Source organism: Ahaetulla prasina, chromosome 10 (genome assembly GCF_028640845.1).
Source record: "Ahaetulla prasina isolate Xishuangbanna chromosome 10, ASM2864084v1, whole genome shotgun sequence".
Classification (NCBI taxonomy): domain Eukaryota; kingdom Metazoa; phylum Chordata; class Lepidosauria; order Squamata; family Colubridae; genus Ahaetulla; species Ahaetulla prasina.
Genome location: NC_080548.1, coordinates 2,307,325 through 2,334,743, shown reverse-complemented (window position 1 = coordinate 2,334,743; position 27,419 = coordinate 2,307,325). Strand labels below are relative to the sequence as shown.

Here is a 27,419-nt window from a genome sequence, read left to right as displayed (position 1 = left end):
GGATTACCATATTTTTTGGACTATAAGATGCACCAGTATATATGACGCACCAAGATTTTGAAGAGGTAAGTAAGAAAAAAAAGGGTTTTGCCCTCCCCAGCCCCCAGGAGCACTCTGCAGGCCTCCCAAACCCTCTGCGTGCCCCGTTTTTTGCAAAAATGGGCCCATTTTTTGGCTGTTTTTGCAAAAAGTGGGGCACACAGAGGGTTTGGGAGCCCTGCAGAGTGCTCCTGGGGGCCAGGGAGGGTGAAAATGGCTGTATTTGGTGTATAAGACGCACCAATATTTCCACCCTCTTTTGTGTGTGTGAGGGAGTGAGTCTTATACTCCAAATAATACGGATATTCCTGTTCCTTCTTTCCAGGTACCAAATGGGAAAGCCTATGCTCACTCACAGGAAAGCACTGCCTTTCCCTGTAACAGTTTTCCCAGCTGAAAAGAGAACTGAAAAAAGGGTTCTTCATCTGCCTTAAAAGGCATCCCTGCCCATCCCCTTTTTCCTTGTGTGCTATGTCTTTGTCTCTTTATGTTTTACTTGTAAATCTATTTAAATCTGCATTTGTCTAAAGAGGGGGATGAATACGAATTAAATAAACAAAATGCACTGAACTCTGCAGCATAAATGAAGAGGCGAGTCTTGAATGCCAGGAAGCTTAAAACACTGAACCCCCATATCTCAATTCATCCACAGAGGCTTTAGGTAAGAGGATAAGAAGCTGTTCTGGCAGGACTGCATGTTTTTAAACAGTTTTTTAAATAGCCCCTGAAGTCTCTGAGCACAAGAGGAATGCATTTGCATTAGTACAGCAGCCCTTCCAACCACATATTTATGTTGAACAAATGGACTTCCTTCCAGGTCATGGGGTATAACTTCCAGGGAGATAAATCTCCCCCTGCCCCCCTCCCACATCTCAGTATCTGAAAAAGAATCAGACTCTTTTAAAAACACAAACTATGAAGCAAACACAAAAGCCCCAGATTTCTGCCGATTGGAAAAACACAACTGTAGGTTAAAAAAAAACTTCAGGTGCCCCCAGATGTGTGGGTCTTCAGTTCCCATTGGCTAGCAGTGCTGGCTAGGTGTTGTCGGGATGAGGTCCAAAACACCTGGAAAACATCAGGCTAGAGGGGGTGTTGAATAGGAGCCATTCCCCACATCACAGCCCTGGGAGCTTTTCCAACAGGTCAGCCTTAACTTAACACGGCAAGGGCCGTGGTGGTTCAGGCTGTAAGAAGCCTGTTATTAAAACACAGCAGCCTGCAATTACTGCAGGTTCAAGCCCCACCAGGCCCAAGGTTGACTCAGCCTTCCATCCTTTATAAGGTAGGTAAAATGAGGACCCAGATTGTTGGGGGGGCAATAAGTTGACTTTGTAAATATACAAATAGAATGAGACTATTGACTTACACACTGTAAGCCGCCCTGAGTCTTCGGAGAAGGGCGGGATATAAATGTAAATTTAAAAAAAAAACACTTGCTTAATGTCTCTAGAATTCCCATCCTGTTTATGCCAAGAGGGGAGTCCCACAAGCTGTGGGGGGCATGGAGGATGGTCAGCATAGTCAAGATGGCGGCCAGGAGGGGTGATCAAAGCTCCATCTCTTTCTTATGGGGCTTCCTTTGAACCACTGTGGCCAACAGCTTGGCTACCTGTCAGTCCCCGGCAGACACTCCTGGTGGGGAGAAAGGGAGTGAAGTCGCCCCCGCCATGATGTCCTTGTGTAAAGACCCCATTGTTGCTGCAGGCCAGCAAGATCAGCAGCCAAGGACTTTGGAAGTTGAAGTCCCAAAGTTTCTGTGGGCGTCTCCTGCCTGCCTATGAATCAGTCAGTCACTTGGCTCACCCACTGCAACCACCAACACCACCGAAACCAGCTACGTCTAGACTCTTGGGGAGCCTTTGGGCATCACTGCAAATTCCCCAATAGGAGCCCAGTGGAAGGAAGGGAGGGAAGGAGGGAGGGAACTAAATGGAAAGAAGCAGAAAAGAACCTATGCGGCCCTCTTACCTTTTCTATTAAGGGGATGAGACCTTCACAAGCCAGCTTGTGTAGTGGTTACAGGGACCGGGCTAGAAACCAGGGGACTATGAGTTCTAGTCCTACTTTAGGCATGAAGCCACCTGGATAACCTTGGGCCAGTCACTCTCAGCCCTAGGAACCACAAAATGGCTGGCTGGGGAATTCTGGGAGTTGAAGTCTAGATATCTTAGAGCTGTCAAAGTTGAGGAACACTGGCTAGGAAGGAGGCTAGGAGGCGGCTAAAAAAACCTTGTCGAGAAAACTGTAGGGACTTGTCCAGGCAGTCTAAGAGAGTCAGACGCGGAAGGAGGAGGGGGGAAACCCATCACTAACATCAGCTTTGATATAAGAGGAATAGAATAGAATAGAATAGAATAGAATAGAATTTTTTATTGGTCAAGTGTGATTGGACACACAAGGAATTTGTCTTGGTGCAGATGCTCTCAGTGTACATAAAAGACAGAGATACTGAGAAGATGAATGGGGAATGAAAGTCCTCCGTTTGTTTATTAGTTATAGGGGAGCCCAGCAGTGGGACAACCTTGTCTGGCCTAGAATTAAGTCAGGTGGGACAAGCTGGCAGGGCTGGCGCTGCTTTGGATTCTGCCTCCAAGAGAGGTACTGGAAGTGTGCAGGAACCCCCCCCCCCCATTGTTCCTGTCCTTAAAGGTTTTGCCTTTGGAGAAAACGGTGCCGCCAGACGCCACCTGATTTTTGCATGTCCAACCCCTGAAGTCATGCTTGATTCAAGGGCAAATGCCAGCTGGGTAACAGCTCTGATCTGATCTGATCTGATCTGATGTGGGTGGCGAAGCTACATACTGTAAAGGGCAGGCAGAGTTAGTGTTTGGATGGGGCACCACCCAGAAATCCAAGAAATGTAGGCTAGACTGATAACAGGGGAGAAGGCAACATAAAGCACTTCTATTTTGCTACCAATTAAACTTTACAGAGACCGAGTCCAGGGGGATGCTGCACATTCAGGAGCTAGGAAGACAAACAATGTCTGTCACACAGACCAATAATTCTCATCCTTTTAAGGAACTTTTAAGATGTGTGGACTTCAACTCCAAGAATTTCCCAGCCAGCGTCACAATGGACGAATAGGTGGCAATAAAAATTCAATAAATAAATAAAATCTGGGAGTTGACATCCACATATCTTAAAGTGGCTGAGTCGCAGAAACACTACTCTAATGGACCGATTTGAAGACCTTCTTCTCCCACCAGATTATGCTGGAACTTTATGAAATAAAGGAAAATAAACTGTGCCTGTTTCCAGCCAGGATTCTGGAGCCTTGCAAAAGGTCAGATGCTAACTAAATGGGGGGGGGCATGGGGAGGAGAGTGGGGAGGGAATAAAATCAAAGCAGCAGCTGCAACTGTGCAATTAAAACTCCATCTAAAAAAAGGAGGAACTTTGCCCAGTTGCAGATGCCATCTTGACTTTTTGGTCTTCCTGTGCAGCCCCCACCCACCCAACACTTCTAAGCAGGAGTTTATAGTCCTGGTTTTTTTTTGGCAAGGCATTTCATTTGGCTTGTAGCATCAAGAGTAAAGCTGAAATTGATTTCAGTAACATTAAATAAATATGTAGAATAAGGTTATGACAGCCAGTGTGATGTACCGCTTAAAGATAGTGAATTTCAAGCTGGGGGATCCTCCATTCTAATCCTGCCCTAGAAGCCAACTGGGGGGACTTGGGGCTCTCTCGCGGCCTATCTTGCACAGAAAATAGCAGGACTTGTCTGAGCACCCACCAGAAGTCAAAACTGACTTGAAAGCTCAAAGAGAAAAACAATAGGAGCAGTCTGTCCTTTAAGGCATATGAGGTGTGAAGTGGGGAGGGGGCTCCTTTCTCCCTTGGGCTTCACTTTCAGGATCCTTGACAGAGAGCAGCCTTTCCCAACTTCTGGCAACTTTAAGACCTGTGGACTTCAACTCCCAGAATCCCTCAGCCACCATGGCAACCACTGAGCTCGAGGTTCCCTTCTCATGGCATTGAAGCGCTGAGAGCGTTTTCACCAACCTGTTACCCTTCTGCTCCTGGGCATCTGGAGGCAGAAGAAATTGGAAACTGGAACTCGGTCACTTGTTTCAGGACTAAGCACCAAGTTCTTGTTACTCCCTGTAAAGCCTTTCCCAAATTTTCCCTACTTCCTTTCCTTTCTCTCCCTGGCATGCCACTTTCATTAAGCTCATTGCTTCCTCTGTGGCCTGGGAGGGGGGCTTTGGAATCTGGCCCCACCTCCGTGGTCATTTCATCTGCTGCTGTACACAACCAACTCTGCCCCAACCACAGTCAAAACCACGTTTTGGAGGGCAGACTCCTGCAGCCTGAATTCCTACATGGCTATGGCTGCATTCACACAGCTTTCATCCATTGTCTGCATTCGCACAATGCACTTAAACTGTAAACTAACCAACCAGGCTGAAGTTGGACAGAATACTAGCCCACAAAACCCAACCAAAACCCAACCAAGATTAAAAAGGATCACTCTTGGCCAGTTGAACAAATAGAGCAACTGGACTTGTACCTGACTTTTAGGTGTGGTGTGTAGCACACAGCTATTAAATCAGATGGTAGCCGGTGTTTGTTTGTTTTGTAAACTTGAGCACAGTGTCTGAATCTTTATTTATAACTTATTATTATTACATATTATTAGTATTACATATGAACCCTGCCAATTGTAGTTTCTCAATTTGTTAAGCAAAGTGTAACTACCTAATTTAGGAATTAAGTGAAGGTTTTATCAGAATGGGAAAAAATGTAGGGAAAGCTTTACCCTCAAAGTTTTAGTAAATCAGGTTATTTTCAAAGATCAAAAGAAAAAAAAAGCCTGATCAGAAAATAAATCATATTAGCCAGAAGTGCAGGACTTAATCTGACTCATGTTTAGCTGCAGATTGATGGTCACAGCGATGACTACAGACAAAACTGGGGGAAATTACCAGACTAATTCTTGTCCAGACACAGATGCAATGAAATATTTAAATTTGTTGTTTCTCTTTTCCTGTAGGGCTTGTTTTAACCACTGGGCAGATAGAGAGCTTGCAAGGGGTAAACCTGCAAAACTGGCTGGCTGGCTACCTTGTGGGGAAGGTTCCTAAGCCCACCCGGCTTAACGGTGCAAACTGGCACAACCTGTTGGGGTCCCTTTTGCCTGAGCTGACACCAATCTTCATGCTAGTCTTGTAGAAAGAAATGTGGGTGACACTGAATTTGCATCTGCACCCAGCCTCTCTGGAACAGGGGGCTGATGATGATCTATTTCCCTCAAAGCAGGCCAACCCAACTTTACACCCAACATCTGGATCAATCCCTATTTAACAAACGGGGCGTTGTTACCATTCCAAAGTCTGAATAAAGATCAAACAACTTCCTTATTAAATAAAATTCAAGTTAAGGAACTGACTGACACAAGCTGGGGGTATTAACTGGCCTTAACCCAAACTAAACACACTCCTGTTTTGTGGGGAAGGTTCGTGTGTAAGGGAAACACTGGTTTCTCTTAATCAGCAGCAGCACACAATTATAACACAGCAAAATAACTCCCTTACCCCACCCCTCCCAAGCACGCAGTCCCAGCACGGGACCATCAGTAGAGCAAAACCTAGAGCACAATTTGGGTCCCTCATCCTCTGGTGGCTCATTGGATCAACCAACCAAGCTGGGAGGAAAAAGCACTCACAAGCTTCGTGTTCTAGAGGCTCAGCATTTCTCACACTCAAAAAGCTTAGCGCTAATTAGGAGGATCTCAATAACTGTGAAACAAGTAGTTAGCCAGTTGGGGGATGGGGTTGCCTTCCCTTTTATTCATCATGATTAACACCCATAAAATATAATCCACATGGATGAAATGAAATAACAACAATTAAAGCTATTTGTTCTCATCAACATCCTCCCTTATTCCAGGGCAGAGCACATAAGCACCTGCAGTCTAAAGTACAGAGCAGGGCAGAGGCCCCGAAGTCACAAAGCACCAGGAGGATACAATTAGGCCAAAGCAGAACAAACAGCGTTTCCTTCTGACTTCAGGCAACCTGCAAATCCAGCTGCTGAATGGAGGGAATGCATCATACACACTGTGATGTCACCTGCATGGTGCAAAAGGTGCAAATTACATGATTTGCTGCTGACAATAGAATCAGAATTATTAACCAGTTAATCAGTCCCATAACATGGTGCACCCAACATCCTGCTGTGCTTCATAAACCATAGTCTATGAGGAAGTCTGTATAAACACAGCCCAACTGTGGCATCTTTCATCAAGTAGAGCAGTGTTTCTCCACCTGGCAACTTGAAGATCTACGCCCGGGTTCAACTCCCAGAATTCCCCAGCCAACCACGCCCTCTGTAGAATTCTGGGAGTTGAGTCCATACATCTTCAAGTTGCCAAGACTGAGAAACGCTGAACTGGGGTAAAGAAACCGAGGCTCGTGCAGCCCTTTCCCTCCCAGGGTTTCATGCTCTTCCCACACCCAAAGGTGAAAGCCATGCATGTCCCCGTGGCGCAAAGCAGGCTGTAGAGGGAAGTCAACATTCACCAATTAGAAACCAAATCACTTCCCAGACTTTTGACCCCCCCACCTTCTGCAGGCACCAGCACAACTGCTTGACGTTTACACGAAACGGCGCCTGGGGTGGCGGGGTGTGAAGCTGTAATGCGTAATGTAAGTGTGTAATGCAAACTCAATTTATGGACTACAAGTAAAAGAACCCTTTTCCAACAGTGACCACTGCATGATAGACTTTTATCTAAACATACGCCCTCACATAAATCGTCTCAACAATAGTACTCCAAACTACAATTTTAAAAAAGCCAACTATGACCTAATAAACAATGATCTCTCATTTCTTGACTGGCAAAATCTATTCTCAACCTGTATCACTGTAGAAGACCACTATAAAGTATTCCTACTTGAAATCAATAAAATCATCAAACTATACATACCACAAATCACCACCAAAATCAAAAAGAAAAGCAAATTACCATATCAATAAAAAAGCTGCAATCCAAAAAAAAATCCCTCTGGAAAAAAACCAAAAAGGGTTATGTAGCAAACTTCAAAAACCGCTACAAGAATATTTGCAACCAAATAAAAACAGAATGTAACATTTACCACACCAAACAAGAAGAAGACCTTCTACGCACAAATTCCAATCGTGTTTTCTATAATTTTGTGAACAATAAACATAAAGAAACAAGATCCATCCCACCACTAAAAGAACCTAACGGCAAAGAATGTACTGACGAAACAGTTAAAGCAAACCTCTTTAACACATTCTTCGGCTCAGTCTTTGTAAACAGTGATGGCTCATATCCAACATTCCCCAATCGTACCAAAAATATTAACAACGAGTTAACTCATATTTTATTTATTTATTTATTTATTTCGATTTTTATACCGCCCTTCTCCTGAAGGACTCAACACAGAACATCACAGAAGAAAACAACGACCTAACTCAAATAGACTTCACAGAATATAATGTTGAAAAAGCCCTTCGCAACCTGAAACCATCATTATCTATTGGACCAGATGGACTATGTGCATACTTTTTAAAAAAACTTTCAATTAATATAGCTGAACCCTTAAGCATAATCTTTAATAAAGCCTTCAAAACTAGTTCCCTTCCAAAACTCTGGTCTCTAGCCGCAGTCATCCCTATCTTCAAAAAAGGAGATCCAAACCTAGTGGAAAATTACAGACCTATCTCTCTATGCTGTGTCTCATGCAAAGTAATGGAATCTATCATAAACCAATCCATTACACTCCACCTTGAAACAAACAACCTTCTCTCTAATAAACAATTTGGTTTCAGAAAAAAATTGTCTTGTAACTTACAACTTCTTCACTGCAAAAACATATGGACTACTAACCTTGATCAAGGTAAAGCAATAGATGCAATCTACATAGACTTCTGCAAAGCTTTTGACTCAGTAGTACATGATAAACTACTCCTCAAACTAAAATCCTACGGCATTTCGGGACCTCTTCACAATTGGATAAACGCCTTCCTGTCAAACAGACAACAAGTGGTCAAAATTGGCAACGCTCTATCAAATCCTGTTCCTGTCAAAAGTGGCATTCCCCAAGGTAGTGTTCTTGGTCCAACGCTCTTCATACTATACATAAATGATCTCTGTGACCTCATCTCAAGTTATTGTGTTCTCTTTGCTGACGATGTCAAACTATTTAATACCACTAACAATACTTCTACCCTTCAAGAAGACCTTGACTTAGTTTCCGATTGGTCTAAAACTTGGCAACTCCAAATCTCTACCAGCAAATGCTCAGTCTTACATATTGGAAAAAAGAATCCTATCAACAAGTACAAACTTGATGGTCATTACCTTACTGACGACCCTCACCCTGTCAAAGATCTTGGAGTTATCATATCAAATGACCTAAATGCCAAAGCCCACTGCAACTACATAGCAAAAAAGGCTCTAAAAGTAGTAAACCTAATTTTATGCAGCTTCTTTTCCAAAAACTCTACACTACTAACTAGAGCATACAAAACATTTGCCAGACCTATTCTTGAATACAGCTCATCAGTCTGGAACCCACACCACATCTCTGACATAAATACAATAGAAAGAGTCCAGAAATATTTTACTAGAAGAGTTCTTCACTCCTCCGAAAACAGCAAAATACCTTATACCACCAGGCTTGAAATCCTGGGTTTAGAAAATTTACAACTCTGTCGACTTCGACATGACCTGTGTTTAACACACAAAATCATCTATTGCAATATCCTTCCTGTAAATGACTACTTCAGCTTCAATCGCAATATTACAAGAGCAAAAAATAGATTCAAGCTTAATGTCAACCGCTTCAAACTTGATTGCAGAAAATATGACTTCTGCAACAGAGTTGTTAACGCTTGGAACTCACTACCTGACTCTATAGTCTCTACTCAAAAATCCCAAAATCTTCAACCAAAAACTGTCTACCATTGACCTCACCCCATTCCTAAGAGGGCTATAAGGGGCGTGCATAAGAGCACAAAAGTGCCTACCGTTCCTGTCCTATTGTTCCCTTTATTTTATCAAATTAATATAGCTAATGCATATTCTTTACTTTATATATATATATATATATTTCATGATATGTTTTTTACTTATGACAATGTTTATGTATACTGTTATGACAAAATTAAATAAATAAATAAAAAAAAGCTGCAGCCGCAAGGAGGATGAAGGCCGCGCCCACTCCCCGCCTGGGCTCCAGGTGTTGGCCAAACTTTCTGGGCTTGGCAACTCCAAGTCCCGAGGGGAGCCCTTGCCCTCCAGCGGGAGGCAGAGCACGCGTCGAGAGCAGCTCCGGCCGGGGAGCCCCGAAAGGCAGAAGCCGGCCGCGGTCGAAATGAGCCCGGGCGCTCCAAGCGAAACCGCAATGCAGCGTTTGGCAAGAGGGCCTCTGAGCGCGTGCCGAGCGCCGCCCCGCCAGTCCGCCCGGCCTCTGCGCTTCCCGGGGGGTGCCTCAAGGTCAACCCGCTGCCGCCCGCGGAGAGCATCGGAGGCGAGGGGCTGCCCCCGGGGGAAGGCGGGAGGAGCCGGCGCCCTTCCTCGGCCTCTGCCGGGAGGCTTCCGCCCTGGAGCCCGGCGAGCACCTGCCCCGCCGCCGCACCTGTCCGGCCCTACCTGTCCTGGCCCGGCGGGCGCGGCCGAAGCTCCAGAAGGCCCAGGGCCGGGCGCCGAGAGCGCTGCGCTTGCGGGACGCGTTGCCCATGGCCGCCTCGGCCGCCCCCCCGCCCCGCCTCGCGCCCCCCGACCCACCCCAGCCGGCGGGCGGCGGGCGGCGGGCGGCCGGGGGAGGGCGAGGGGGAGGAGGAGGAGGAGGAGCGGGGCGCTACATGAAGGCGCGGGAGCCCCGAGCGTCTCCCCGCCCCAGCGGAGCCTGGCCGCCCACTCGCTCGCTCAGCCGGCCCCCGGCGCTGCCTCACCGCCTGCCCGCGGGGCTACCGGCGGAACCAATGGAGGGACCGGGGAGGAGCCCGCAGCCTCCCCACCGCCCGGCTCCGTTGTCAGGTGGCTTCTCCGGGGCCGCTGCTCTTGGAGCTTCGGCCCTCCGGTCAGCTGGGTCGCACTCCTGGGGTGGGGAATCAGGAGGCGGTTGATGGCAGCCGCCCCGGTTTATAGGCTCTGGAATCCCTGGCCGTTGGCCAAGCTGGCTGAGTTTCATGGGATTTAGAGTCCCAACTACACACGGACTAGGTTTGCATCTACTTGGACCAGGGCTTCGTGGGCGTATTCCTTTAGATCAGGGGTCTCCAACCTTGGCAACTTTAAGCCTGGAGGACTTCAACTCCCAGAATCCCCCCAGGCTTAAAGTTGCCAAGGTTGGAGAGCGCTGCTTTAGATACACCGCCTGTTACCTGAACACAGGAAGGCAGCAACATAGCCAGGGATATTCGCTTCCACCATGGCAAACAGCGATGCGGTGTCATTAACCTGGGTTTAGAGACTAGCATGTTAGGTCAGCCTAGAGGTTAAACATCCTGTTTTTCTCCCCCATGGTTTACATTCAGAAATTAAATTATACTTGTGCCATCAAATTGTGTCTTGTTATTACACCCTGACGCTAGAGGGTTATGATGTCTGCATCTAAGTGCCAGGCATCCTGAAGAGTCTTAAGATGTAAACATCTTCATAAATGAAGCACATTCTGATCCATTATTCGGGCCTCCGGAAGGGTCTCGCCCGTTTTCTATGAATGCCACTATTTCATGAACTAAACTTGAATCAGTTGGTCCTTGACTTACAACCATTCATTTAGTGACCTTCAAAGTTACAATGAGCCATGGTGGCACAGCGGTTAGAGTGCAGTACTGCAGGCTAGCTACTTCTGCTGCTTGCCAGCTGCCTACAGTTTGGCAGTTCCGATTCTACCAGCTGAAGGTTGACTCAGCCTTCCATCCTTCCGAGGTGGGTAAAATGAGGACCCAGATTGTTGGGGGACAGAGGCTGACTCTGTAAACCGCTTAGAGAAGGCTGTAAAAGCACTACGAAGCGGTATATAAGTCTAAATGCTATTACTACAATGACATTGTGAAAAGAGGCTTATGACCATTTTTCACACTTAAGACTGTTATAGGATCAAAATCGAGATGCTTGGCAGCTGGTGTGTATTTATGATGGTTGCAGTGATCATGTGACCACCTTTTGTGACCTGACAAAGTCGATGGGGAAGCCAGAATTATTTAACAACCATGTTAGTAAACTAACAATTGCAATGATTCACTTAACAACTGTGGCAAGAAAGTAAAATGGGGCAAAATTCACTTAACTGTCTTGCTTAGCAACAGAAATTCGGCGCTCAGTTGTGGTTATAAGTCAAGAACTACCTGTCGTTGGCAAACATTAAAACCCCCACTTCATCATCCCCACACCTTGACCCCTTTTTCTCTTTGGGTGCTCCAGCCTCTCCTAACTCCTGGCTTCCAAGCAGGGGCATCCACAGAGCCTCAAACAAGGGGCAGGGGGACATTGACGGTTTTGATACATGTGGGTCCCACCTTGCTTCCAAGTAATCTGGAAGTGTTCTTGGAAGGGACTGAATGGCTCGTGTGTGTGTGTGCATGTGATATATTTATTTATTTATTTATTTATTTATTAAATTTCTATACCGCACCATCTCCCAAAGGACTCAGGGCGGTTCACAGCCATATTAAAACACACAATACCAATATAAATATAATAAATAACAATATTAAAAAACAATTAAAACCAAATATTAGATGGCCAAATCATTAAAACGGTAAAAGACCGATTTAAAACCCATTTAAAATTTCACTAAAATATTTCTTAGGCTAGTCCAGCTCGATGGAATTATAAGGTCTTCAGTTCACGTTTGAAGGCCTGGAGGTCGGGGAGTTGTCGTAACCCCGGAGGTAGTTCGTTCCATAGGGCCGGTGCTGCCACAGAGAAGGCCCTCCCCCTGGAGGCCGCCAACCTACATTGTTTGGTCGACGGCACCCTGAGGAGGCCCGCTCTGTGGGAGCGCACAGGTCGATGGGAGGCCACCGGTAGCAGCAGGCGGTCCCATAAATAACCCGGTCCTATGCCATGGAGCGCTTTAAAGGTGGTGACCAACACCTTGAATTGCACCCGGAAGCCAGTGTAGGCCGCACAGGATAGGTGTTATATGGGAGCAACGCGGTGCTCCCTCTATCACCCGTGCGGCCGCATTCTGGACCAGCTGGAAAATGGTGCATTAGGCTTAGTAGAGACTTAATGAAGCTATTTTGCTTCTCATTTTTGCTTTTTCAAAAACTCAAAAACTACACAACCGAGTTTGGCCACATCATCCAGAGGCCACAAAAAAGCTCCTGGGCTGCCTGCCCCTCTATTAAAAATGGGAGAGAGAGAGGGAGAGTTTAATTTTGGTAGCCCTTCCCTATCTAGAAAAGTTGCAGGAATTCCCATTCACTTTAGGGGCAGCCAAATAGATAATGGTTTACCAGCCGGCATTGACTTCCATGGAGATATAACCAAGCAAAGAGAAACTCCGATTCCTTGGCTGACCTTCTGCAAAGCTTTCTCCTTGAAGTTACTCTGCTGTACCGGAAGCTCTTGACTTACACCCATCGGAAGAAACAATAGCACTGAAAAAAGTGGCCTACCTACAATGTTGCAGCATCCCCACATGGTCAAAATTTATGTGCTTGGCATCTGTTTATGGTCATCGCAGTGTCCCAGGGCTACGTGGCCCATTGGCAAACCTCCCAGATGGCTTCGAACAAGACAAATCAACAGAAGCAGGATTGGCTTAACGACTCCCTGATTCACTTAACAACTGCAGCAATTCCCTTCACAATCATGGCAAAAGTCATAAAATCGGGTGCCTTGCTCAACAATGGAAATTCTTCACCCTCCTTGTGGTCATAGGTCGAGGACCACCTGTACTGCACTGCAAGCAGAATGTCTATCACAGCAGACTCAAGGGCCATTCCATCTCCTCGACCTCGTGGCCCGCAAGCGCTCAGCTTTCGCCTCCAAACGAGCTTTCCTCGCTGCGCGGTGCTTCACAACAGCACCCCCTAAAAGTACCTAACTCCATACCTGCGAAGAAGCAGCACGTTTTCAAAGATTTTTATTTGTAAGTCAACATGAAGTGCGGGGGGGGAAATTCTCCCAAGGATTCAAAGCCTTATTGGAAGCCTGAACTGATGCGAGGCTTTCATTGCTTCCCTGACCCACTTTGTACGGTGACCTACTCTGAAGACAGGCGTATTTCCAAGGAAACCTAGCAAAGCCCTGGTCAACTTGGGCCAATTCTGTTAGATCCCAGCAGCAAATCATACTAGGGGGTCGAGAAGAGCAAAGTCTTCCGCTGAGGTTCACTTTTGGCTCTGCCCAGCATTTTGGAACGGAAAGAAAATACGGAAAGCCTCGAGTGGCCCCAAAGGTGGATCCAGACTCAGAAAGCTGCCTGAAGCCGCTCCTGCTCCGAGTCGACTTAAGCTCCCACCCTGGCCGAGAACTGGAAAGGGAAAGGAAGGGAAGCTGATTAAGTGAAAGTCTTGAGTCAAGTTATGGGTCACTGCAAGTTTGCTGGGGAAGGCGGTTTCAGGGGCAGCCGCATCGGTTTACAAAGGAGCATTCCAGCCTCTGAAAGCAAAGCCCTTCCTCTGAAGGGAACAAAGGCCTACCTGCTGCTAAAACAAAAACAGGAGGTTAAGATCTGAAATCATTAACAGAAATGAGCCAGGAGGCTCCCAGCTCTTTCCTGCTGAAACCTGATTTTGCCCCCCCCTCCCTGCCCTGCTCCCCCAGGGCACCTGCCTCCTCCTCCTCCTCCCTCCTCTTGCAACCCAGAACGAGACCCGTGTGCCCGTCCTGTGTCCCTTTCATGGGATTTACCCTGGGGTGAGGTTGCCTAAGATGACACTCTGACAAACTGCCCCTGGATTCCTCACGTGCAAAAGCAGCCTACAGAAACTCCAGCACCGGTTGGACGAGTCCCGTCCGCTGCCAGTGGGTGTTTGCTCAGCTCTTCGCCTTCCTCCTTCTCAAAGACCAGACTGTCTGAAGAAGGAAGACTCCTTATGCTCAGAAACCTGACTCCAAAACCATCCTGGGCTCTAAAAAAATCAGGTGTTGCTGTTGCACAACAACCTCTTCGCCCACCTTCAGGTGGAAAAGACACACATCTCTTTGTTAGCCAAGCAACTCTCTGCCTTTTCCAGCACAAGCCAGGTGCAAAGTTCTTACGAGTCTCCATCTCAGAAATGTCATTCTCAGGCCTCATAATCCTGCAAACTAACCACAATATTTCCCAACAACGAGTCCCTGGAAACCAGTTTTACAATCAGCTCAGGGTGCTGACAGTATACTTCATCCAGTTAATGAGCCAACACACATAAACACACACACACACACACATAAACACACACACACACACACACACACACACACACACACAGAGTGGCTGTAGACTTTTTCCTTCTTGGGATGTACCAGCCTTCTCCAACCTGATCCCTCCACGTATGCTGGACTACAAACCCATGATTCTCAGCCATCCACTGAGGCTGGGGATTAGAGGTATTATCATCAGTCATAAACTAATGAGAAGGTGTCCACGAGGACAGATACATTTTCCCTTGCAGGACCAGACAGGACCAGGCCAGGGGCTTTCCTTAGCCAAGCTGGAGGACCTCCCTGCTCACGCGGAGCCTCCTCTGCTCTCCCATCTGTGGTGGTGCAAAGCCAGAGGTCAAGAGTCGCAGCACAGTGGGAAGGCGCTCGCTGTGTTCAATGGGAAGAGTTTTAAAGCTAGCAGCACAGGGAGGATTGACTGCTTTATGTAACATCAGGAAGCTGGGCTTTTACAAGCCAGGATGCATTACGTCTCAGCATGTCTCTGAAGTCAAAAGAGAGCTTGGGCATTTTGAGTCACGGCAGATTGAGGGCGATGGTTTAAAAAAGAGCAAATGTTTGGGGGAAGAGATGACTGTTGTCTCATCCTTGTTTTGAACGACGACTATGGTCTGCTAACCCCCAGAAGGCCCCCCCAGAAACATCAGCTGCCCCCTTGCCCACCCCAGAATGTCCACAGAAGACATCACTAGGGAGAATGTCATCAGCATATAAACAATGTGACTGATTTAGTTGCAACATATCACGATCTGATGGGGCAAAAGTGCCTCTTTTCCATCATGACATAACACTGCTTGTATAACGGAGGCCGCCCACTCCCCACCTCTGGCCAGGCTGCCCAGCTCAGCATGCTCAGTTTGCAAAGCAACAGGCTCCTGAAAGGCCTCCATTGTTCACCTAGAGTTGGGTGAGTGTGTCAGGGGATGATGGGCTTTGGCCCCAGGACCAGAAGGCCTGGGCAGGGAAGGTAAAAAAAGTCATGATGGTGGCCACAACCCTGCCGTGCAAGCCTTGCTCTTTTTTTACTTGCAATGCACGCCTCTTGCCATAAATCCTCTTGTTTATTTTGTTTTACTTATTAAATTTATATGCCACCCTCTCACTGTTGAGTGACTCTGGGCGGCTGACAACATTGTAAAACAGCAATATAAAAGCATTAGAACATCAAAACATTAAAATGTTAAAGCATTGGTGTGTGCAATTTTAGGATAAGGCAAGTTTGGGGGCACAACATTACTGGCTTCAGACCTCTGCAGCCCTGAAGGCCAGAGCCCGGCGGCCAGCATCCCCTCCAAAGAATCTGCGGCACCCTGCGAAGCCTCACGGATTAAAAGCCACACAAGCAATTACTAAACTTTTAAATTAACCACTTGACTCGTCTCACAAGCCTAAGCAGGTCAGCCCTCGTGTGGGGAGACCCCAGGAAGCTGTGGGACTGAGGGCTAGACCGGAAGTTGAAAAGAACTCTTTTAGGGCATAAAAACTGACCAGGTCCTTCCCTCCACTACAAATAATCGACTTAGGTGGCAATGGTGGAAATCCTCAAAGGTCAAACATATCATGATGTTGTTCCGCAAATGATGTAACTTGTGCTGGTCGTGTTGGGCTTCCCTGCCAATCACTGGCGTCTTTTACAAGCCACGGAGAGGTAAAAAAAAATAAAAAGCCACGTGACAGATGCAAACCATGTAATTTATATGATTTGTACAATAACTTCATGATGTCATGGCAGTTTCTACCAAAGGCAGGCAGGGATGTCTGTCTTACCTGGCAAAAGGTTCCAGGTAAGTGTCCAGGGTTTTCTTCTGGGTAGATAAAATTCAGATTGGGCACTGAAATATCTTTTTTTCCCAAGGTATGAAACAGGCTACTAATTTTTTCCTTTCCTGAAACTGTCAGAGCCCCTCCCTAGCTATACAAAGGTTGATCCCAACATTTCAACTCTTCAGTCTTTGTGCCAACAGCTACCTGGCTGAGTTCCTCTCCTCTATTTATGAGACTACATAAATTATGCCACTGCAGTCTCTTCCTTCTCAAGCAAGTGTGTCCAGTTAACCCTTTAAAACTAGGCAGAATTAGCACTTTGGATCTCTTACTGAAAAAGATAACTGGATTTTTCCGATGCATAGTCTCCAGATCTGGAGGACCACAGAGTTGCATCTATGAGACAGCAGCTCTATTCAATTGATAGATAGATAAATAAATAAGCAATCTATGAATGATGCCCCCTATGTCTCTGCTCAACTGGGAGACCCACGGCTACCTAAGTCCCTCTCTCCCAGTCTGGGCCGCCCTGTAGGGCAGGAGGGAAGAAGCGGTGTGCTATCTGGAGGCATCTGGAGGCACCATGGGGAGAGAAGGTCAAAAAAGTCAGCAAGCAGCAAGCATACTGGATACAGGGTCTCACAGGGCACAGTCAAAGTCAAGATGGCAGCCACAATGGTGTGAGTGAAGTGTGGCCCGTTTCATCTGCTCCTGGCTGTCTTGCCCACTTCCTACAGATGCTCCTGGGTGCAGAGAAGAGAAATGTCCTGCTAATCTCAAGTCTCCTAGGCTGATGCCCCAGCCACGCATGGCTTTCCAGAGTGGATGGTCTCAGGTACCAGCATGGCATGTTTGGAGTGTGATGGAAGCAGCAGCCCCTGGATAACCTCAGGACCTGCCATTCCCAGCTGCCCAGAGGGACAATTTGACCAGTGATATTGAAAGCTGTCAAAAGGATGACGGTCAATGGGCCCTTCTGAGCCCCAACAGTGGCCAACTACCAGGACAACTAATATGTATCTCATATGCAGGATAAAGTTCCAGGTAAAGTGCTTTCTGGCATCCCCTGCACCCGATTTCTCCCCTCCTAGTTGGGGACCCAACTCACAGTCCAGTTCTGCTGGATCCAGGGAGCAGCTCTGAAAGGCAGGGGGGCACCGGAGCCTCCTTCTTCCCTCACCCCCTCCCAGAGAGAAGCAAATTGAAATGTCAGAGACTCACTAGAGTTACTTCATGAAATTAAAAATTGACTTGAAGGAAGCTGAGAATTTCAAGAGAACAGGATAGAATATTATTGATGGGCTTTAAGGACGAGTGGGAGGAAGAAAGAATATAAAATGGATTTATCTTATTATAGTTAAATAATGAGTTTTGTTTACGGCGTTGGTTGTGGTTATCCGAATTGTATATTTTTTCTTTTGGAAATGTCTAATAGTGTAATGGATTCGTTTTCAATATCTAAATAAAGTTTTATTATTTTGGTTACTATGTAACAGTTTTTAATTCTTTTTTGCATTGCATAATTGTTAGGAGAGGGTTGAAGAGAACTTAGAATAAATGGAAAGAGGGACTTACATTATTAGATATTTTGTCAATTCCTTTTTTCCTTTTTAAGGAAAAATATATGCCTTTAAATATTTTTTTCTTTTCTTATATATTTTTGCATTATCCGTTTAATATAATCCTTGATAAATTTATCCAAAGAGAAACTTTACGACCTTCCAGATCTGGCTCATCAAATACACTCCACAGGAGCCAAGTGGGTGGAGGCAATGGGAGTCAGGCCTGAGTGGATCCCTTTCTATTTTCTCAGGAGTTCAGTGTGAATGAAACCAGGCAGTTGTGATTTAAACAAACCACGATTTGACTGTGGTGTTGACATGCTAGTAGCAGAACAAGCAAGCAGAGGCATTTTGGGGGAGGGAGGGGGGAGGGAGGGAAGAGGTACTCTTTGTATTGGTTAAAATCAAATGGCAAGAGATGTATAGGATCCCTTGCAAAGTTATAAAGTAGAGTGGAGGGAACCAGGAGGCCAAAGTGCAAATCTCTACAAATCCTGTTGGCTTAAGACTTGGGAGGCCAGTTCAGTTCTAACTTCAGGCAGGAAAATGGTGGCTTGGCCACCTCCTGCTCAGCTTCACCCGCCTCAAGAGGCTGTTGGGAAGATAAAGCAAAGGAAGATTCCCACTGAAGCATCTTGAGGTCCAGAGGAAAGGCTGAACAAAACAGTAGCACACAGAACTCCTGGATTTGTTTTGGGGTGTAAAGTTAACACCCCCTCCCCCATTCCTTGCAGTGGAATCCTCTTTGCCCCCCCCCCCCCGCACCCGCTTCAGAGGCACCGTTCTCCACTGGCAGCGCCTATGTGGCAGGATCCTTGGTTCCTGCCTGTCACCAAGCAAGCCACGCTCTGCCCAGAGTGCACAATCACTCACGGCCACTTTCCCTTTCACAGTGCTTTCTCTCCATTATCAGCAATGCTGTAAAGCAATTCCAGAGGTTGGTGTCCCCCTCCCCCCTCCCAGCCCTCTTGGGTGCAACTCCAGCAAACCAACCTCCCTCCCTCCCTCCCTCCCTCTCATACACACACACACTCCAGTAAGGGTGAGCCCTCCCACCCAGGCCCCACTGGGCCCCTCAAGGCTGCTGCAGCTGTCGAACTGTATACGCGCCCCGGTGCCGAAAGAGTTGAACAGGGTGCGGCCCGTCTGCACTCAGCATTTTGGAAGCCGTGAATAAGATGTGCTGGGAGACGGTGGTGATTTCATCCAGCAGAAGCCTGTTGGAGTCATCATGATCTGGCAAGCGAAGAACTTCATGTCTCCTTGGTAATCCACAGAGAAACTCACATGTGCGGCTCCTTGGCCTCACGTGCTTCAAGGGGACTCTGGCTGTCCAAAGGGAAGGGATCTTGCTTGTCAGAATCTACCCCTCTGCCACTTCCCCCACGATGGCCGGATTCTCACAGTCCAATGCTGTTCTCTGCACTTCTTTCCCACACAAGGCCCAACCGTTGCTGGAGATACTTTCCAACAGCCGGGGCTCTGTTGCAGAGAACAGAGTAAAAAGAAGGCCCTTAAAGGTCTTCAGGCTGTGACCGGGGCTGGGAAGGGTTCCCCAGGGGAGAAGCATTCATGCTGGGGGAGCAGCCCCTCTTCTCCCACCGCCCAAGCCACTCACAGGGTGGCGGGTGTGGGGAAAACAGGAGGAAGAAGGAGAGTTGATTATCTTTGCCACCTTGAGTTATTTGTAAAAAAAATAATAATAAAAGGGTAGAATAAATAAATAAAATGAATGTTATTTGTACATCGCACTTCCTTCCAAAATGAGGCCAAAGTAAATATATTTTGAAAAACAGTTGAGCTGGCAGATTTCAGGAGCTTCCGCAGGAGGATATCCGTAAAAACAGGGCAGGGCTCTGATCACAAGGTCCCGTCCACCATTTTGACTTTTTTGACACACTCACACTCACCCCACGGACACCCTGTTGGTTTAAGTTGATCTCGCTTGGTCTGCCCCAACAGATGAACCGCAGATCTCAAGACAGGCAGGTTTCCTCCTCCCCCCCACCACCACCTTTGCAGCCTCCTGGGACTGCCTTGCTGGAGGGAGTGGGACAGAGAGAGAGCGAGGAAACACTTTCGGGGAATCCAGTCCAGCCCATCCCACCACAGCCAACTCCATTCCGTGCTGGTGTCTACAGAACGGGACACCCAAGTACGAAGCAGCCCCAACGGTCTAGGAGCAAAGAAGCCTGTTTTGCTCAGGGCCACCAGTGGAGGTTATCTTCACTCTTGCAAGTTGCAGCTCCCTCTCTTTGTCCAGTCCTCTTCTGACTAACAAGTGAAACTTCAAAAAGCCATAGTAGTAATGCAGGCAGTCCTCGACTTACAGCAGTTCACTTAGTGACCGTTCAAAGTTACGACAGCACTGAAAAAAAGTGACTGTTTTTCACACTTACGACCATTGTTGACACCTCCATACTCCCGTGATCAAAATTGGCAACTGATGTATTTATGACAGTTGCAGCATCCCGGGATCATGTGATCCCCTTTTGCAACCTTCTCACAAGTAAAGTCATAACATAACATAACATAACAACAGAGTTGGAAGGGACCTTGGAGGTCTTCTAGTCCAACCCCCTGCCCAGGCAGGAAACCCTACACCATTTCAGACAAATGGCTATCCAACATTTCCTTAAAAATTTCCAGTGTTGGAGCATTCACAACTTCTGCAGGCAAGTCGTTCCACTTATTAATTGTTCTAACTGTCAGGAAATTTCTCCTTAGTTCTAAGTTGCTTCTTTCTTTGATCAGTTTCCACCCATTGCTTCTTGTTCTACCCTCAGGTGCTTTGGAGAATAGCTTGACTCCCTCTTCTTCGTGGCAACCCCTGAGATATTGGAACACTGCTATCATGTCTCCCCTAGTCCTTCTTTTCATTAAACTAGACATACCGAGTTCCTGCAACCGTTCTTCATATGTTTTAGCCTCCAGTCGCCTAATCATCTTTGTTGCTCTTTTCTCAAGTCAACGGGGAAACCAGATTCACTTAACAACCATGTTACTAACCTAACAAATGCAGTGATTCACTTAACAACTGTGGCAAGACAAGTTGTAAAATGGGGCAAAACTCAACAAACTTAACAAATCCCAAAGGTGCTTTTTTCAAGAGGCAACTGGGCTTTCCGGGTTTTTTTTGAAGACGTTTCGCTTCTCATCCAAGAAGCTTCTTCAGAGGGTTGAAGAAGCTTCTTGGATGAGAAGTGAAACATCTTCAAAGAAAAAACCAGAAAGCCCAGTTGCCTCTTGAAAAAAGCACCTTTGGGACAACCATGACCTGGATGACTGAGAATCTCCATAGTCACAAGAGCAAATTGTTGCGGTCCCCGGACAGATGGTGAATAGCCATGGCCAACAGACTTTCTTGTTCCTTCAGCTGTGCAGAAAGGTACATTTTTCTATAGACTATACAAAGTTTTGCCAACAAGTTTTACCTCACAGCATGGCTTTTCCTTCCAAGATACATGAAGTTTCCAAAACAGATGTCCAACTCCTGCAAATATAATTCCAGGCCTGTGCCGAGACCCACAACTCTCTAGGAAATTGCATTATGGCAAATCAGGCTCGTGCAAGGAAAATAGCATGGATTCAGTTGTGGAAGGGTGTTTGAATATTTCCAGATTGGAAACCCACTCAACAATGGCTGGCGGTTTTTGAAAAAGAACACTACCCTGTACCAGAAATTAAAAGCTGTCATCAGCCTTTGCCATCATCTTCCAGGGAATCTCCTAAAATTTCCCAAAAGTTCTTCTGAGGCTCTTTCAGAGAAAGACGCATTAGCATATTCACAGAGCTCCATTCCAAAACCTGCCACTTTCCATGCAGTCAGGGTGGGGGTGGGGCATCCTTTGCTATCTTGCCAGCAAGAGACAAAGGAGTTTGAAAGCCCTACAGGGAGTCCTCGACTTATAAACATTCATTTACCGATTGTTCAAAGTTACAATGGCACTGAAAAAAGTGACTTAAACCAATCCTCGCACATATGACCTTCACAGCTTCCCTGTAATCATGTGATCATGATTCAGGTGCTTGGCAACCAACATGCTAACAGTTTCAGCCTCATGGAGTTATGTGATTGAAACTTTCTCAGCCTGCTTCCAACAAACAAAGACAATGGGAGAAGCCAGATTCGCTTAACGACTCAGCAAAAAAGGTTGTAAAATCAAGCAGTCACCAAAATCAGCCTTCCTCACCCGCTGCCTTCTAAATATAATGGACTGCAGCTCCGATCATACTCCCAACCCCTCTAAGAGATCCAACCTCTCCAAAGAGCATCAGTATGTATAGGATTATCTCACTCAGTGTTAATCAATCTTGGCAACTTGAAGATGTGTGAACTTCAACTCCCAGAATCCTCTAACCAGCATGGCTGGCTGGGGAATTCTGGGGGGTGATGTCCGCATATCTCAGTTGCTAAGGTTAAGACAGACTGATCGAACTGTGGATAGCGCTCCTAATACTTACTTACTCTCTGCCTTTTGAATGGCCCTTGGATTCCCCACGTAAGTTCCCTGGAACTGGGCAGCCAGGCTGAGGTCTGTGCCTGGAGCTGCACTCAATTCCCACCCCACTTGACTCACCTGATGCCAAGGGGAAAGGGAAATGGCTCCCCTGAGCCTATCACTCGCACTTCCCAGGCAATGCCTGGCCGATTTTGCTTTCAGGGATCTGCCATCACGCCTGCATTGCTTGGCCCTCAGGTGGCCCCTGACTTTCCTGGTGGGGGGAGGGATCAAGCATGATTCAACTTAAAGCAAGGCGAATCTGCACGTTGAGGGAGAAAAGAGCTTCTGGCTTTTGAGGTGGGCTCGGTTTTCCCAAGTACTGTAGGACCATCCTGTGCTCAGGATGCTTTTCACCCTGACAGCAACACCCTCCTATTGACTCAGTTGGAAAGAACAGACCACAGAATCCTGGAAGGGACCTCGGAGGTCTTCTAGTCTGACCCCCACCCACCCACTCAAGGCAGGAGACCTTACACCATTCTGATCAGATGATCTGTGTAAGTTATGGATTTTTAAACCATATTAGAATTAGTTTATCTCTGCAGAAGTATAAAAAGCCTCATGACATCTTAAATATTAAGCACGTATACTTGGCATCCGGTTGCATGGGTGACAGACAATGTGCTTTGTCAGTCCACAGAGTATATGCCAAAATAAATGGATTCCAGTTTTGTTGCTATTTCCCTGGAGTATCTAGATAACATATAAAAAAATGACATTATTCACATGTCATCACTTGCTCCCCATTCTCCTCCGAGGATCTTCAGGCCAAGGAAACGTTTTGGCCAGTTCTTGAGTCGGATCCACAAGGTCCAGCTGCCTGCCTGGCACATTGCCCCCAGTCTAATGTTCCTTTCCATCCCTGTGACACACACCCATGCACGCCCCTTTGGCATGACTCGGCCTTGAACCCAGTGATCCAGGCAGCAGGAAGTGGTGAACTCTCTCAAAGAGAGTGGTGAACTCTCTTAGCCGCTTGAGCTAAGCCTGGCCCAAAGGCTTTCCAGGTGGGCTACCGCACGAGGGCCACAGGTTGGCGGGTCCAGGACTTTCTCAACTCTGCTCAGGCCTGACTGCACAGAGCAGCCACGCCAGAGACACCCCACACCTTCCTCCCTAGGATCCCTCACCCGAAGTCCTAAGTCCTAAGGGAGAGCAGCAGCCTTCCTTGCCTCGGCAGTCGTGCTTCCCCAGCAAGGGATGAGGGTTGGACCCGGTTGCATCAGGCCTTGCAAAGCTCCCTCCCTCCCTCCCTCCCTCCTTTCGGGGGATCTGGAGCCGCACCAGGGTTCTCCCAGGGTCCCTGACCCGAGGACTCTGAAGGAGCCGCCCGCGGAGAAGCCTCGGCCTTGGCAGGAAAGGAAGAATTAGAGGCCCACATCTGGCACCGCCCGGCTGCAGCCCAACCCCAGAGCAAGACCGCCTGTCCAGACTGCACGCGGCGCTCCTATGGCGGGTTGCCGCCGGATGGTTTCAGTGCCTGCCGGAGCCCTTTGCCCACCTGGGCAGCCCCGGGCATTTCCCGATGCACAAAGAGCCCAAAGAAACGGACCCCCCGCGGGGCTCCGGCTGCTCTGCTCCGAGGGACACCGGCCGAGGGAAGGCAGCCGGACGGGCAGGTGGCGTAAAGGCTGAAGCGGCTTCTGCTCCGGGAGAGCCAAGGACGGAGCCCGCAACGGAGGAAGGAGCAACAGGCTCGCGCTCCAACTTTGGGCGAGGAGAGCTCGCTCGGCGCGCGGCTTCAGCCCCTCCGCTCCGCAGCCCTCGCGGGAGGGGAAAGTCCGGCGGGACCCCGAAAGAGCCCCCGGTTCAGCCCCACCGCCGCCCCCGCTGCCCCCCCCCCAGCCGCCTCTGGGCCCGGCCTCACCTTTGCCCGGGCGCCGCTCCTCTCGCTTCTTGCCCTCCGCAGGGGGCGCTCCGGGCTGCTCGCCCGCCGCCGCCGCCGCCGCCTTCTTCCGCCGGCCCCGCAGCCAGCTGAAGGCCCGGCGCAGGCTGGACGAGCCGGACTTGGGCTTCTTCTTCTTGGGCGGCGAGGCGGCGGGGCAGCCCTGGCCCTTCTCCGCGGGGGGCGCCGCAGGTGCGCTCTTGGCCGACATCTCGGGGCGGGGGAGGCGGCCGGCCAGCCGAGGCGCTGCGGGGGAAGCTCGGGGGTCGCGCGGCCCCGCCTCTCCCGCGGCCGGGCTCAGTGGCCGGGGGCAGCCGGCGCCGGGACCCCCATCCGAAGGCCCGCCAGCTTCGGCGCCTTGCCTCCGGAGCGCGCAGGGCCCCAGCTGCTGCGATCTGCCCGGCGGCCGCTCAAGTTTCCCCGAGCAGAGCGGGCGCTTCCCGGCCGGGCCGCCGTGAGTCCTTCTCCCGCGGTGGGCGATGCCGGATCGGCGTGGCGCGAAGAAGAGGCGCTGCAACCGCCGCCGGGGAAACTTTCGGCCGGACCGGAGGGCGTGTGGGGAGGCCGGGCGGGGCCTGCGGAGCGCGCTGGGGTGTGGAAAGCTCCCCCTCCGACACTCCGCCTCCGCCGCGCTTCGCTTCGCTCCGAAGATCCCCCTCCAGCCTGGCGATGGGCAGCCGGCGTCTTCGGCTCGCGAGGGGCTCCCCCTGCCGAGGTGAGAGGGGCGAGCGACGGGGCCGGGCCGGCGCGGGTGGTGCTGGCCAGGGCGGGCCGGTTCCTGCTAGCGGGGAGGGAGCCCGTGGCCGGCTTCGGCCCCGCAGGGGCGGAGAGCGCGGGCGGAGTTCGGCGGGACGGCGATGCGGGGGCCGCGGGCCGAGCGCGGCAACTTCCCCGCTCCCGCTCTCCGGCCGCCCGATCCCCACGGGGCCGAAGCAAGCGGGGGGTCTTCCCGGAGTCCGGTGCGACGGCCGTGCCGCCGGGCTGGCAAAAGTGTCCCTGGCTGGAGGCGCCTCAGCTGCAGCCTGGCCCGGGGGGGGAGGGAGGGGACGGGACGGGGACGGAGGACTCTGTCAGCGCCTGGACCGAGGAGCAGGTGCCGGGTGGAGCCTCTGCCCGCTGCCTTCCGGATGGCTCCTCGGAGCCTCTCTGCCCCTCCAGCACCCCCGGCCCAGCCATTCCTTCCTTCTCCCCCCCCCTCCGTCCTTGCTTCCCTGATGGGGCCGCTTTGTGGTCCCGGGGGCTTCGGGGAGCCTTTCCGAGCCCCCCGCCCAGCGCCCTCCCTTCCCGCCTTTCGGCCCCCGCCCCTCCCCCCCACCTCAGCCGAGAAGCCCCTTTGGGGGTGAAGGAGGGCTTCCTTCGGCCGGAGCCCCCGCCCAGCCTGAGCCGGGGGGGTGTTTGTGTGCAGGACCTCTCAGTGTCTATCAGGACCGGAGTGACATTGAGAGACGTTGTGGGCGCGCGTCATTTTGCCGGGCAGAAGCGTAACTTCTCTCCATGTCACTCGGGTGCTGATAGAAGAGGCGGGCTGGGAGCTGCTGGGGACCGTAAAGGAGGAGGCAGGCAGGAGGGCCGGCCCGGGAATCGAACTAGACGTGACTCAGCTTCTCTGGCTGGAGAGCCTCGCTGGGCTCCTCCTCCTCCTCTTCCTCCTCCTCGCGCCGAGGCTCCTCTTCTGCCTTGGAGCAAAATCCTGGCAAGAGGCAGGCAAGGACGGCCGGCTCGCCTGGCCTCCCAAGAGGCAGCCTGCTTTGTGGTGGCCTTACTTACCCCCTGCTCCTGCCGGACAAATCTTTGGGCCACCTGAGATCCGGGGGTAGGGAGGGGCTAGGGAAGTAGCAGCACCAACCCCAGGTCTGACAAGGGAGTACAAGCACTCCTTGACTTGCAACCATAACTGGGACTGGACCTTCCAGGTGGTTGTAATAACAGAGTTGGAAGGGAGCTTGGAGGTCTTCTCCAGAGACCAACCCTCTGCTCAAGCAGAAGACCCAAGACCATTCCCCACAAGTGGCTGTCCAGTCTCTTCTTAAAAGCCTGGAGTGATGAAACACCCATAACTTCTGAAAGCAACTTCTGTTCCACTGGTTCATTGTTTTTACTGTCAGGAAATTCCTCCTTGGTTCTGGGTTACATCTTTGCTTGATTAGTTTCCATCTGTTGCTTCTCGTTCTGCCTGCCTTCTGAAAGCACCTGAGCTTTGGGGAATAGGTTGAGCCCCCCTCCTCTTTCTGGCAGCCCCTCAAATACTGGAACAGCTATCATATCTCTCCTGGTCCTACTTTTCACCAGACTAGACCCACCCAATTCCTCCAACCGTTCTTCCTATGTTTTAGCCTCCAGTTTGCTACAGTTGTTAGGCAAATTGCTGCAGTTGTCATTAAGCAAACTTGACCCCCCCCTTCACTTGTCGGAAGCCGGCTAGAAAGGTCACAAATGGTGATCAAATGATCCTGGCTGAGGAACTCTGGGAGTTGAAGTCCACAAGTCTTAAAAGAACCAAAGTTGGAGACCCCTGCTCTAGTCTATACCATTCCAGTGAGATGGTCGTTCACTTGAAAACCTTCCATGATGGATGAAATTTCAATGAAGATTCTTAGTCATCCAGGAAGAGTTGTCTGGAAGTTGAGTCATGTCAACTGGACTTCTTGTTTGAAATGTTTCAGTCAGACTGAAGAAGCTACCTGGATAAGCAGCGAAACATTTCAAACCAAAAAGAAAAGAAATCCAGTTGCTAAGACTCAGCTTCTAGATTCCACTGACGGAGCACCCACAACTTCTGGGGGACGCTGTTCCACTTGTTCTCACAGAGAGGAAATTTCTCCTTAGTTCTAGGTTGGTTCTCTCCTTGATAAGCTTCCATCCATTGCTTCTTGTCCTGACTTTTGGTGCTTTGGAGAATAGGTTGACTCCTCTTTGTGGCAACTCCTCAAATACTGGTCTATTGCTATCACCCTAGTCCAGGGGTCCCCAACCTTGGCAACTTTAAGCCTGGAGGACTTCAACTCACAGAATACTCCAGCCAGCAAAGCTGGCTGGGGAATTCTGGGAGTTGAAGTCCACCAGGGTTAAAGTTGCCAAGGTTGGGGACCCCTGGACTAGTCTTACTTTTCTTCTAAACTAGCCATATGCAGTTCTTCATATAACCGTCCCTCATCACCTTTGTTGCTCTTCTCTGCACTCTTTCCAGAGTCTCAACATCTTTTTTATAATATGGGGACCAAAACTGTATGCAATATTCCAAGTGTAGCCTTACCAAGGCATTATAAACCGATACCAATGCTTCACATGATCTTGAT

General features: G+C 49.2%; 1 protein-coding gene across 2 annotated transcripts in view; it reads right to left on the bottom strand.

The window, feature by feature from the left end:
* The window catches only part of KIAA1522 (KIAA1522 ortholog), a 72,988-nt gene extending 48,470 nt beyond the window's left edge, over positions 1-24,518 (bottom strand). The window contains exon 1 of one of the 2 annotated variants that reach the window (XM_058195440.1): positions 24,106-24,518. In XM_058195440.1, the coding sequence (XP_058051423.1) occupies positions 24,106-24,334 (229 nt within the window). In that variant the 5' untranslated portion in view covers positions 24,335-24,518. Of the gene's footprint in view, positions 1-9,670; positions 10,244-24,105 lie in introns of those variants that run through there. The other variant, XM_058195441.1, reaches the window with a different exon arrangement.
* Positions 24,519-27,419: the final 2,901 nt, after the last annotated feature.